The 13,803-nt window shown below is 39.9% G+C and overlaps 1 protein-coding gene across 1 annotated transcript in view; it reads right to left on the reverse strand.

Annotated features, from left to right (window-relative positions):
• Positions 1–3,480: 3,480 nt before the first annotated feature.
• The window catches only part of LOC120518494 (zinc finger protein 729-like), a 28,678-nt gene continuing 18,355 nt past the window's right edge, over positions 3,481–13,803 (reverse strand). The window contains exons 2-3 of the mRNA XM_039741311.1: positions 13,589–13,650; positions 3,481–13,475 (exon numbers count right to left, since the gene is read on the reverse strand). Coding sequence (XP_039597245.1) covers positions 8,002–13,449 — 5,448 coding nt within the window. The 5' untranslated portion in view covers positions 13,450–13,475; positions 13,589–13,650 and the 3' untranslated portion in view covers positions 3,481–8,001. The remainder of the gene's footprint in view (positions 13,476–13,588; positions 13,651–13,803) is intronic.

Raw genomic sequence — 13,803 nt, forward strand, 5'->3', positions numbered from 1 at the left:
TTGTTGACTATTATAACTCAGCCCTTCGTTCACCACTAGATAAAACATAAGGAATTTTCCTTTAAGCGTTCAGCTCCAGATTATAATTTTCATAATTTTAGTCTATGAAAGGAGCTGTCCAATGTCTTCAGAGATGTCACACAAGACTGTCCTCACCGCGCACATCAAGGCTTCCTCTGACCATCAAAGGGCTTACAGGGAGGCACTAACTGCAGCCAGGAACACACAATATGGCAGATAAGCAGAAAGTGGCCATGACAATCCAAGGGTTTTGTTCTCTGTAGTTAATAAACTTCTTCAACCTGCTTCTGGCCCAATCACCTCATCTACTGAAGTCTTTGAAAAATTCCTCCACTTTTTCTATAATAGAATTTAAGATGTAAATAATTGAACTAATATAAATCCATCACCCATTTATATCTTTCTCTGTCTTCCCACTCTATCCAGCTCCTTTCTATATTTTCACCCAAGCAGTAGAGTGTTGTGCCGTGTTAGCCATAGAAGGATACAGGAGCTTGCATTTGAAATCAATTTAGTCAGCCAATAAAACGTCTATTTTCACCGTCACATGACCTGCTTTTTAAAATGACTTGTGTACTGGACCCCATCGCTTCTTAAGTCCTGCCTTCATGCCATAATCCTGACTGTTAGGACAATAATAAATACATCCCTTGTCACCGGCTTTGTGCCAGTCACTTTTAAGATCGCTTCTGTAACCCCAATGTTAATGTTGACAATCTTAACTATTTTCAGCCTATTTCTCACTTACCTTTTCTGTGAAAAGTTCTTGAGCGTGTTGTAGCCTCCCAAGCCATCAATTACTTAAGTTCTAATAAAATGATGGAACCCTTTCAGTTTGTATTTCAGAGCACAACACATCTTTGAAACTGCCATTTTGGGTAACAAATGATTTGCTTATGGCAGTAGACTCTGGGAAAACAACCATATTAATTCTGTAATTCTGTTACTTCTTAGTGCAGTTTTTGATAGTCAGGTTTGACCTTCTACTGTCCACAATGGAGAACATTGGTAAGGATATTCTCTGGCATTGCCATCCAGTGGTTTAAGTCCTATCTGACTGACAGGCAAGAGTGTGAATCTTGGCAATAGTAGATTCAGCTCTGCGCCAGTCACAAAAGGAGTTCCTCAGGGCTCTGTCCTCGGTCCTCTGCTCTTCTGTCTCTATCCTTCTCTTTGGCCACACCATTCATAGCTATGGACTGCATTATCATTTTTATGCAGATGATACTCAACTTTGTTTCAATGTTAAAAGTGAAACTTCGTCTGAGCTTTCATAGCTCAAAACTTACCTCACCAACCCACCTGTTCAGGAAATCTTTTAACTTAACCTATCACTCTGCCCCTTCTTTCTGTTTCCCTCTACGTCATGCTGCTTAGGATCATTTGTGTGCGTGTTGTATCTCAAATTATGTGATTTGTTCAGACATTTCTTTTACTGTTGAATTTAGTATCACTAGCCAACCTGCGGCATAACGTACGCTGCATAATCAGGCCTGTTTTTTAATAATTTTTAAGCACAGGGAGAAAATTAACATTTGAAAATTCAGTAATGTAATATATCAGTAAGAAAAGCAACATTGTAACAATGCACAGAACGAACCAACACACAACCGTCCGTGCGGCGCTCAGGCGCGGAGGGCGGAATGGGAGGAGAGGAGAAGGACGTCCACTCCGCTCCCTCCGTCATGCTAGTCTGCTGATTTCTCGTTCAGTATGCACTGCCTGCTCATGTGCCCACCTCCAACTTGTCACTCGAGTCGTTGTCGTCTTTGAACAGTCCAGATGCACCTTTGACTCACGTAGAGTTTTCATTGCTCTGTGCGGTTTTGGCTGCCTTTCTATATATAATCCACCAAGACACCCGACCACGGTAGTAGCGAGGTGGGAGGGGGGTGTGAACAAAGTGCAGGAGCATCTAAGAAGACGCATGTTTGTCGCGGATACGATTTGCTGTATGTAGCGTGTAAAACAGTTTGCTATGGTGCATGCAGTCGTGCGTTGTAACCGAAAACTCGCTTTTTAAAGACTGCTTACTTCATTGTGTATACGACTGTAGGTGAATGAAAAGATGTAACTCTGGAGAGGGCAACATACAATACAGCGTTTTACACGCTGCATACAGCGATTCACATCCGCAACAAATTGTTTTACACGCTGCATACAGCAATTCACATCCGCAACAAATATGAATCTTCTTAGATGGTGCTGTCGCATCCACCCATGCTCTCGAAGCACACACACTGCCTGGTCATGTGCCTGCTCGGAAGAGCAACTGACAGAGACCCGGCCACCAAGTCTAAGACCATGGGAAACCCCTCGGAAACTGTTTTACACGCTGCATGCAACGATTCACATCGCGACAAATTGTCTTACACGCCGCATACAGCGATTTACATCCGTGACAAACATGTCTCTTCTTAGATAGTCTTGCCACGTCCACCCTCGTTCTCGAAGCATACACACCGCCTGGTCATGTGGTGCCTCTGTGTGAACAGGTCAGGCACAGAGAACGTCAGCTGCTGAGAGAGCGTCTTGACTGTTGCAAGGCCTGCATTGGTGAAGCAGGTGAGACGGTAATGAAACAGAGGCACAGGGCTTATTGGTTTTTAAAGGCTGCTTCCTTCATTGTGTTTTAATCTCAGTTTTAAAGGATTGTTTTAAGGATCCCATTGGATACCCCTCGCAAACTGTTTTACATGCTGCATATAGCGATTCACTTCCGCGAGAAACATGCCTCTATGAAGAGTCAACATGGCTCAGAGTTGCATGTGGACTCTACGACAGACAAACATAAATGACGCCAGTTTTCCTGTGTCATCGTGTCCGAGTTGGTGGGCGTGGTTCTGCGAGTTGTCATCGTATCCAATGGTCTTAGAGTTGGTGGGCAGGGCTCCTTCCTGCGTGCGTCTCACTTGTCGGCGGCTTAGTGAATCCATGCCCCTTCCGGTGTGCTTTCCATGAGTGTCTTGCCTTAATGAATTATATATATAGATACTCTGATTTATTCCTTTGTTTACTCTATTTAATGCTTTGCCTATCCTGTATTTATTTCTTTTTCGGTCTTTGAAGAAAATATTTGTATCTTAAGCGAGTCAGTGATGTGAAATGCTTGGTTTAAATCTAATAACATAATTACAGTAGAATTTCCAACATTAGTCTTGCCATTAGCAATACAATACCAGTAATTAATCAAATAATTTGGAGAGGCTCCATCTTTGTTTCCTTGTCTGTTATAGAAGGAGGTCTCCAACCTTTAGAGTTATGTCAAGGTAACTGAAGCTCACTCATTTTAAAAAACAGAATAGATACAATTAATTTAGAGACACAAGATTTATAGAAATATAATTACTGCATATATACTGTATGTTGACACATAAGACAGGACACACACAGACATGACAAACATATAACACAGAAAGGCCCACTGTGTATCTGCTGTTTAGAGTTCTAATTTATCTTAGCACACGTAAATAGTTGTACAATACCAAGTCTTAAGTGGAGTTGTTGCTGTTGGTGGTAAATCCTCAGTTTCCTCTCTTCCTCCCCCTCCCAACCTCACCACCTCTGATGTCACTTCTGGTATCCATCCACCTGGATTTGCGTCTTCCTGCCTTGCTGGCACTTAAGCAGAAGTGTCACCATCTTGGATAGTTTAATTTGAGGCTCACGTCCTTAAGGACATTCTTTTCCTGAAAGGCTGCATTATTCACTTCCCCTTTACAATATGCGGGTTGTCATTGTGTAACCCTAAACCTTTTTCTTTGTCTTGTCTTCTTCTACAATACGTATACTTTGCCATTTTGTTTCATTTTTATTTTATAATGTTTTTGGATTGTATTCTTGTTTTTGTGACTGGGATTACTTTAATATGCTGTAAAGACTAATGATTCATGGATCCATTTACATAGGAAAGGTGGGTGCCTTACACTGTAAAAGAATGATTCTTTATAAAGAAGAAGCAATAAGCCTTTTAATAATATTTAAATTTACATCTGAATACACATTTGAACAAAAATCATTGCTTTATCTATTTGACCTTAAATAGTGATTCAAACTCGAAGTCCCCACCAGACACTCCAGTTGCTCCTTTATTTTCAAGCCCCCTGTTTGATTCTTTCTGTAATTTTTTGTTTGTCTCTGCTTTTCTAGCTTGGAGCCTTCAGTCTTGGAATGATCCAAGCAGTTGTTTTGTGTGGTGTTTCTTTAACAGTGCTGTGCCTTGACGCAGTGAATTTTGTGCCATAACTTCTATGTACAGTGGAATCTCAAATTACACAAAACAAACTAACACTAATTCAATTTTACCCAAACCAGTGACAAAATAAAAATTTGGGATATACAAGCGGGACTTTGGTTAAAAAGAAGTTCAATAGCTACGGACATTTTTAACCCGCTTCTGTATGTAAGTGGGGTATGCACTAAAAATGTTCAACCTTGGGAAAAATATCAAAAATAATGTATCTAAAAAAAAAAGTTCAAAATTACCAGAAAAAGAAAAATAAGGCAAAAATACTGTACTGCAAATAACAAAACATAAATAATCATGGGGGACTTTTACTACCCAAATATTCACTGGGCTAGCCTTACAAACAACAAAGTCTGACCGCTGTTTATACATGTAATGAGTGCCTGTTCAACGTACCAACACAGGGTGAGGAGGTCTTTCAAAATGTTTAATAGTTTGTAATCATCAGGGTAGAATTGAGGGCATAGAGGTGTTTGAAACACTAGGGTCAAGTGACCATAAAATAATACAATTTTTAGTGTTTTGAAAGAATGCAAATGCAAAGAACTTGCAAAAGATTTAACTTTGACAGAGCAAATTTTGAACAGATGTGGCTGCAAAGAAAAAAAAAAAACCAGATGACTAATGACTCCAGTGCAAATCATATGGTGTATGAGAACATGAGTGCAACCATTAAGAAAAATATTAGGAAGGCTAAAAACCAGTTGGAGAGGAATAGAGCAGATAAGGCGAAAGATGACCAAAGAGATTCTTTCAGTTCTTTAGCATAAAAGGACAGTCAAGGAAGAGATGAAGTACATCGAGAATATTCAAGGAAAATTAAAGAATACAGATAAGGAAATAGTAGATGCTCTAAACTTGCATTTTTGGAGGTTTTCCCATGAGAGGAAGTGGATAACCTCCTATTGGAAAAAGGAACTACTAAGGAGTTACTGAAGAATATGGAAATTGTAGAGGGTTAAGGGTTTCTCAGATTAAAGACTGAAATGAATATCACATGGACCAGATCATGTTTATGACAGAATGTTAAAGCGGTGAATTAGTACAGATATGAATCCTTGATGCATATTTTTAGGAATTCCTTGCTCACTGGTTTCAGAACTAGGTCATATTTTACTGTCATGTTGGATTTCCATGAGGAAGCAACAAAAGGCTACGACCAGAGTTTTGCATACCAGATGGTTTACCGCGGTGGGTTGGCACCCTGCCCAGGATTGGTTCCTGCCTTGTGCCCTGTGTTGGCTGGGATTGGCTCCAGCAGACCCCCGTGACCCTGTATTCGGATTCAGCGGGTTAGAAAATGGATGGATGGATTGTTTACCTTGTCTTTCATAAAGAATTTGCTAAAGTGCCACATAAGAGGTTGAGAATTAAACCCAAACAAGTATGAATTCAGGAAGTGGTGTGTAGAATGGATGCTGAATAGACTAAAATACAAGAAGCTGAGGGTGATGGTGCAAGGAACCTTATCACAATTGGCTGTTGTCAAGAGTGGCGTTCAGCAGGGTGCAGTGCTAGGGCTACCATTGTTTTTAATATGTAAAAATAAAATGGATAGGAATATTAGTAAATAACAAGTTATTTAGGTTAGCAGATGATAACAACCTTGGTGTATTGGCAGATACTCAAGAATTCATAGAATCATCACAGACAGACTTGGACAGCTGACCGGCTTAGGCAAATCTGTGGCAGATAAAATTTGATATCAGTAAATTTAAAGTATTACATGTAGGAAATAAAATGTTACTTTTGAATACATAATAAGATGAAAATTTAAAGTACACCTTATGAGGATTTCGGAGTCATAGTGGACTTGACAGTATCAACTGCTAGACATTTTTCAGAAGCCATTAACAAAGCTAACAGTATGTTATGTTATATAGTGCCCTGATGTGTAATGGACTGCTAAGGCCTCATTTGGAGTATTATGTTCAGTTTTGGTCTACAGACTACAAAAAAGACAGACTGTTAAAAAAAGTCTAAAGAAGAAAGAATCAAATGATGTAGCACTGTGGGGGATGAATTATGAGGAAATATTAGAAGCGCTAAGGTTTTTCATTTTAAGCAAATGGAGATTAAGAGGAGACATGATTGAAATGTTTAAAAATTATGAAGGGAATTAGTCCAGTGGATTAAGACAAGTTAATTCAAAACACATGAACACTGTTGGAAATGTTATGAGGATTTCTACATTCCCAGAACCACAGACACAAGCTGTAAGTGGCAGCATAGTGTAGTGAACAGTAGGACTGTCGAGACTTTTAAAACAAGATCTTATTTTTGAAGAATTGAGTGGATAGGATTGGCAAATTATGCTGGGGTGAATGGCCTGCTCTTGTCTACTTTTTTTAATGTTCTAATTTAATCTAAAGTCAAGAAACAGTTATGTCCATTATGTCAACTTTATGTTTAAATATCCCAGTTTTTAATAATGACACGTGACCATAAAAAGTTAGTGGGTTCTCATGCCATATTTATTTTTTATAAGGTTGTGAGATGCATGTGGTCATTGCAAGTGTCACCTTGCCTGCCAGCAAATGCACTCCCTGAGACGACATGGCTATGATGTGTATTTGGGATACTGGGAATGACAAGAAGTATCTTCTACCAATAAGTTGTTGATTGAGCGGCTTACCTGTGTTAAAGCATGCTGAGTGGCTGCCATTTACTTTAGAAGATGTCTCTTGCACAAATGCACAAAGTCACAAAGTATGTGTAATATTCTACTGCATTATGTTTTACCATTAGTGATGGCTGCTACATATTCATATACTGTAGGTCAAAACAAGTTCCATTTCTAATAAGGTGAAAAAAAATTAAGCAACTAAAATCAATCATAGAAATCCACTTAAAAGGGAAAATAAGGGACTTTTATACCATTATGATGATTTAAAACGGTAGTAATCCAAGACCCATCCATATACCAAGATTAAAATCAGTATAAGTGCATTTTTTTTAAGATGGTACAAGAAGGGCCTCTCCCACACCTACTGTGTCTTACAGCTTCATGTGGTAGTGTGAAAAAGATGGGGCTGCACCTCTGGTACTCTCACAATCACGATTGCTCCCACTGGAAGAAGAAAGAGAGAGGGACATTCTACTCATGTTTCACTCTGTCTCATCCAGAGCACCCCATAAACAACAGCATATGCTCCTAGGGATACTCTTGCTTTGTGTCACTCTCTCATCCTGGTGTGCAGTGCTGTGAGAAACAGCAAGATGTGCACTTCTTGAACTCGTATTTCCACACACTCATCACCTCTAGAAGTGAGAAGTGCACCACTTGTGCTTTCTCGTGATTTCTGTCAACTGCAGCTTTGCTTTTTCTGATCTTCTGCTGTAGCCTTGCATGTCAAGCCCAAGTCACCTAAAGAGCATTGTAGCTGAACATAGTATGTTGCATTTAAAGCTACTGATGTAAATGCATTCTGCACATATTAGAGGGCACAGGTGTAACCATGATTGCTACAGGCAGTGTAACACGTGGTCTACATGAGAATTTCCTGTATATTTGGTACTGTGGAACTTATCCCTTGTGTGACAAGAGGTTCTACTGCATCTGCTATAAAGCACAAGAACACGTGCCACACTCAAAAGATCTGTAAAATGAACAAATTGCATCACACTTACTTGAATACAAAGACAATATTGCCAAAAGAGGTCCTGCCATCAAGTATTTTGAAATGAGGAGCAGAACGGTTCTGTACCTTTATTAGTAACAAATAATACTGAAGTTATTTAAAATGTGTCAGCTGGTGTGTTTTTAAATGACAGGACTGTGTAAATGTCTTTTTGCAAACTGTGCACTCAAAGGGTCTTTGTCCAGTATGAATAAGATAATGTCTTTTAAACTTTGATGGGGAATTGAAACTCTTATGGCAAACAGCACACTGATAAGGGCTCCTGTTTGAATTCTTTTCTGTCACCTTTGCATCACAAGCCTGGCACTTATGTAGCAGAAGTTCCCTTTCTGTGCCGAAAAGCTTGGCACATTGAATACAGTGCATCCTCCGATTAAGACTGGTTGAACACAAGTAGTCTTGTGTGTATTTGGATTGTGAACTGAATCCAATGTCTTCTTGCTGCTCCAATAACATTGCTTCATCTGCATTCTCCGTTAAAGGAGATGAAACACCTTCAAACTCCATCACACACACAGGGGTCTGTAGTCCACCTGGAAGGTGATCTTCAGCCGTGTGACTGCTTTCATCATTAAACTCAGTTGGAGGTGCAGCCTCAAACCATTTTGCATGGATGCGCTGATGCACTTTCAAATGAGCAGCCTGTGTGAACATCTTGTTGCAGACTGAGCACTCAAAAGGCTTCTCCCTAGCATGAATTAGGTGGTGTCTTCCAAGTTTTGATTGTGAAGAAAAGCATTTTTGACACTCTGAGCATTGGTAAAGCAAATCATTTTTACACTTCACTGAAGTTTTTGCAACATTTAAATCTGAAGTTAAAGTTTTCTTCTCTAGGAAAGAATGAGGAAGGCATTTATCATTTACCTTCTTGTCTGTCTCAAGAGCTACATTGGATGAAATAATTTTAGAGTTTTCTGAAGCTTGTCCCGTTTGCTCCTGAAAGGAGGTTTCTAATAATCCATTAAAATCGGAATTGGCATCCTTTGAATTTGATGGACTTTCTTCTTGATGACTAAAATGCGCATTATTAAAATCTGTCTGTGAATTGCAGCAGACTTTCCATTCTGTGTGGGTGTTCAGATGGTTCTGTAGGTGACAGAGTTGTCGAAACAACTTGGTGCATATGTAACATTTAAAAGGTTTCAAACCAGTATGAATGAGAAAATGTCTTTCGAGTTTGGAAGGGGAGTTGAATGTTTTTGAACAAACAGAGCATTGGTATGGCTTTCCTCCAAAGGATTTATGGCTCGTGCCTTGGCTATAATTTGACATTTCAGCAGGGGGCCCTTCACTTGTCACACAGGATCCACAGCTGGCATCCATCTCTACCTGTTTTTGGCTTTGTGTGTGTTCTCTAGAATTCAACATAAACGATTGATCTCCAGAATTATATAACTCCGCATTTAGAGGGCCAAAATTAGAAGATCCACTTGCTGATATACATTCCCCATGAGTGCGTTGATGCATTTTTAAATGTGACAACTGACGAAATGCTTTAGAACACAAACTGCACTCAAAGGGTCTTTGACCAGTATGAATTAGGTAATGCCGTTCTAGTCGAGATGGAGCATCAAAACATTTCTGACATTCTGGACATTGATAACGTTTTTTGCTGCCTTGGACATTTTCAAGGTCTTCGGAAGCAAGCATCTGGTTTGCTAAAATCAATTCTCCTATTATACTCCCACTTTCATCAAATCTCTGACCATCAACTGCACTTTCTTTGGAACAGAAATAACCAACCTGAAAGTGCTTCTCATTTTGAATGTTCAGTTCATTACCAGGCCAGCAGCAGTCAGGCTTCTCAATCTGTTGCTCACTGCCTGTACCTGTACTGGCCACCAAAAGCCTCTTCTGCAGACTGCAATGTCTTAGGATCCTCTTTCGGCTGTGACTTTGCTGATGCCTTTTTAAATGTGTTAACTGGCGAAATTTTCTTCCACAGACAAAACATTTGAAAGGCTTCTGTCCAGTATGTGAAAGATAATGCCGGTTAAGTTTGGAAGGGCAGTCAAAAATTTTGAAGCAAAAGCAGCACTGATGCAGTCGCATTCTTAAAGACATTTTCTCGGTCTCACTTTGATGCTGTGGGGTCTCCTCCTCACAAGTCCTGATCAAATTTGATTTCAGACCTAACTTGGCAGTTCCAATTAAGCTCTGCTGGTCTGTGTTTAGTTTTTCCACATCCAATGAAAGGATGTCTTCCACTAAAGGTGGTAAATGAAGTTCATTTAAATCTTGAGGACTACAAGTCTCTAAATTATCACAAAGTCTACCTTTGCTAGCAGGAGGAGCGATGCGTTTCTTTAGCACTGTCAGCCTGGTATGAAGACTACCACTTCTTAAAGCCCTTAACTCCCTATGAGTGTGATGATGAGCTTTTAAATGTGATGCTTGTCTAAATGCCCGATGACAAAAACTACACTCAAATGGCCTTTGGCCAGTATGAATGAGGCAGTGTCTCTGCAACTGTGATGGAGCACTGAAACACTTTTGACATGTTGAGCACTGATAGACTCTTTTAATGCTGCTGGCAGCATTTTGGCTTTCAACGTTCTGCTCCTCTTGAACCATTGCTGATGTGAGGCCCTTTTCATTTAAACTTACTAACTCGGGCTTACTTTTTTCAGTGTTATTCTCATGAGGATCATGAGGCGGAGAGGCATCAGAGAGGCTGCTGATGCCAGAGCCCATTTCTTGGCTTCTGCAATTTATAGACTTTTGTTGTTGTAATAAACTTTTGAAGGTCCGCCATTTGTCATGTGTCCGCTGATGAACTTTCAGGTGAACAGCCTGTCTAAACTGCTTACCACAAGAAAAGCACTTGAATGGCTTTTGGCCTGTATGGGTTAGATAATGTCTCTGCAGCTTAGATGGACAGTTAAAACATTTGCAGCAGAAAGAGCACTGATGTGTCCTCCTCTTCATCATTTTACTGTGCCTGCGAGGCTGCTCATACCCATGAATGGAAAACAACTTTCCAGATGGTAAATTCTCAGAAGTCATACAACTTGTCTCATTTTCGGAAGATTTGTTTTGAACATTATCCATATTAGTAGGCTGCTTTGATGTTTCTACATCGTACTCTCCAGAGTCTTTTTCTGGCAAGAATTCATCAGATATCACCCGAATAGGATTCTCCTTAGTACAGGTCTTCTCCTGTGACACTAGGATTTTCATATTTGCTTCTTTTTTTAACAATGTCCGAGATAAATGGGAAGTTGAATGAGTACGTTTATGGAGTTTTAAATGTTCCAGCTGTCTAAAAGTCTTCTGGCAATCAGAACATTCAAAGGGCCGCTGGCCAGTATGTATTAGGAAATGCCGTTGAAGTTTATACGGGGAAGAGAAGAATTTGAAGCACACAATGCATTGATGAAGTTTCTTGCTGGTCTTAGCCATTGGCTTTTTATTAAAGCAGTCAGTTTCTTGCCTTTGTTGGGATAACTCATTGATAACACAATGCTCAGATGTTCTTGGGGTAGTCGCATTCGTATCATTAACAGTCCAAGGATCAGTCACCTCCTCGGGTTTTACAATAATGTTGAGGTCAAGCTGCTCCACCTGCAACAATTCATTGCTTACGTGATCCTCATAAGGACATAGCGTAAAGGAGGAACCATCTGTACTGTCTTGCTCCTTTTTACAAGCATCGGCATCTGCAGGAAACTTGCATAGCAAGTCGTGACTTTCAGTACAGCCATCCTGGGGGCCAGCAAGGCTGCATTTGTAGAAAGAAAATTTAACATCTACATTACTTTTTGAATGTTTTACTTGATGCTTTTTCAAATGAGCTGCCTGCCTGAAAGCAATTCCACACTCTGGACATTTAAATGGTTTTAAACCAGCATGGATGAGCTTGTGGCGTTCCAATTTTGAGGCAAACTTAAAAGATTTCAAACATACATTACACTGATTTACTTTCTGCCTTTTTTCTCCAGTTGCCTCCGCCTCATCTGCAGCACAGTCTAATGTCTCACATTCGGTTTTAAGTTCACAGCTTGTCTTAACCATTTTCAGATCCCCAAGGTCATTGACAACACTATTGTCTTTATTCTGCTGATTCTCAGAGTAAGCAGGCTCCTGTTTATACTCTTGTTGCTCAAATTGATGAAAACGGATTACAGAACTTATTTGAGCGTTGGGTGTGGCAAGATAATCCAATTTATTTTCTACAGGACTCGGGGGATTATTCAAGTCTTTGTTTCTCCCTGTGTCAAAAATCCGGCCATGCTCCTTGTAGTTTTCATGAGTTCCTTGATGAACTTTTAAATGTGTCATCTGCCTGAATGTTTTGCCACATTTTACACAGTGGAAAGGCCTCTGGCCCGTATGAATAAGATAATGTCTGCTTAGTTTGGAAGGAGAATTAAAACATTTTGAGCATACAGTGCACTGGTGTTTTTTCCGATTTCCTTTTATGGATTTGCAACAAGGATTCTGCACAGTTGTAATGTTTCTTTCAAGAGTTTCATATCTTTCATCTTTACTTCTGCCAAGACCAATTTCATCATGGTGATCACAAGGCAAGACATTATCCTTTCCGCTTTCTGAAATCGAGTCCTGCAGAGAATTTCCTTCTAGCTTTGATAGCTTACCTTGAATCTCACAACTGCTGTTGACTCTTACACTTTCAGACTCTCCACTTTGCAACCACTGTGAAGTACCTGACTTTGTGTGGGTGCGCATGTGTAGCTTTAAATGCACAAGCTGTCTGAATGATTTTGTGCAGGTTGAACACTCAAAAGGCTTCTGTCCAGTATGAATGAGGAAGTGTCTCTGAAGCTTATATGGCGAGTTGAAGCATTTCAAGCACACTGAGCACTGGTGTGCTTTTCTCTTCTCTCTCCCTCCTTTCCCTTCTCTTGCAGAGTTGAACCGATGCTCCTGAAGTATTTGCTTGATGGAGGTATCAGTTTCTGATCCTGGCCAATCAGATACTTCATAAGAACTAAAATCAACCCAGTTAATCCCATTTACATCACTTGGGACCACACCGATATTAAGTTCTAGTGGTTTGGATGGTCTCTGGTCCTGAAGTGCAGTATACAGCTGCAAAGAAGCAGAATGCGTGAAGCCATACTGAGGGCCCACACTACTCGTTTCACTATATAAGGCATCTGCTGGGTCATTCCCACTGAAGAAATCTTGAAGATTATCCTTAAAGGGATCCCATCGGAGGTGTGTTTCCTGATGCTTTTTTAAATGAATGGACTGCCTAAATGCTCGCCCACAAACCAAGCAGGTAAAGGGTTTTTGTCCTGTGTGAATTAAATAATGGCGTTCAAGTTTTGATGCAAATTTGAAGGACTTCTGACACACAGTACACTGATGAGTCAATTTGCGGTGGCTTATATTTTCAATGTCCCGCTGCTCCTTTTCAGTTTTAAAGTCTGTAGGTGAACAGTCTGTAAACACAGTGTATGATGCAGCTGTATGCTGGTACAAACTGGTGTGGTGCGCTTCGAGGCAGATGTTCATTTCAGACAGTGGATGTAGCTGCTTTACCGGATGATTTTCAGTCACCTTTTGCAAATACATTTTGGGGTCGTTTTGCTGTTATTTTGCTTTTAAGCAATTGACCAAAAAAAAAAGAAAAATCTGTTAAACTTAGCATTAAATGTTGGCTAGCTTCTATGCTGCCTCTACAGAAAAAATTCAAACATGCTTGAAGAATTACCTTCACGTTTCTCCCAGTTCACAAATATGAATGCTGTCATTTGCCATGTCAGCAGTTTTACTCTGAAAAACAAAGTTAACACAACTATTAATAGACTGTGAAATACAATTTCAAAAATTAAAGAACTTGCTCACTTACAAGATCTCAAGTCTTAAGATAGACAACTTTGCAGTACTTTAAAATGTAATATACAGTATTAGTAGTCCTAGCGTTAT

The sequence above is a fragment of the Polypterus senegalus genome, chromosome 18 (genome assembly GCF_016835505.1).
Source record: "Polypterus senegalus isolate Bchr_013 chromosome 18, ASM1683550v1, whole genome shotgun sequence".
In the NCBI taxonomy this organism is placed as follows: domain Eukaryota; kingdom Metazoa; phylum Chordata; class Cladistia; order Polypteriformes; family Polypteridae; genus Polypterus; species Polypterus senegalus.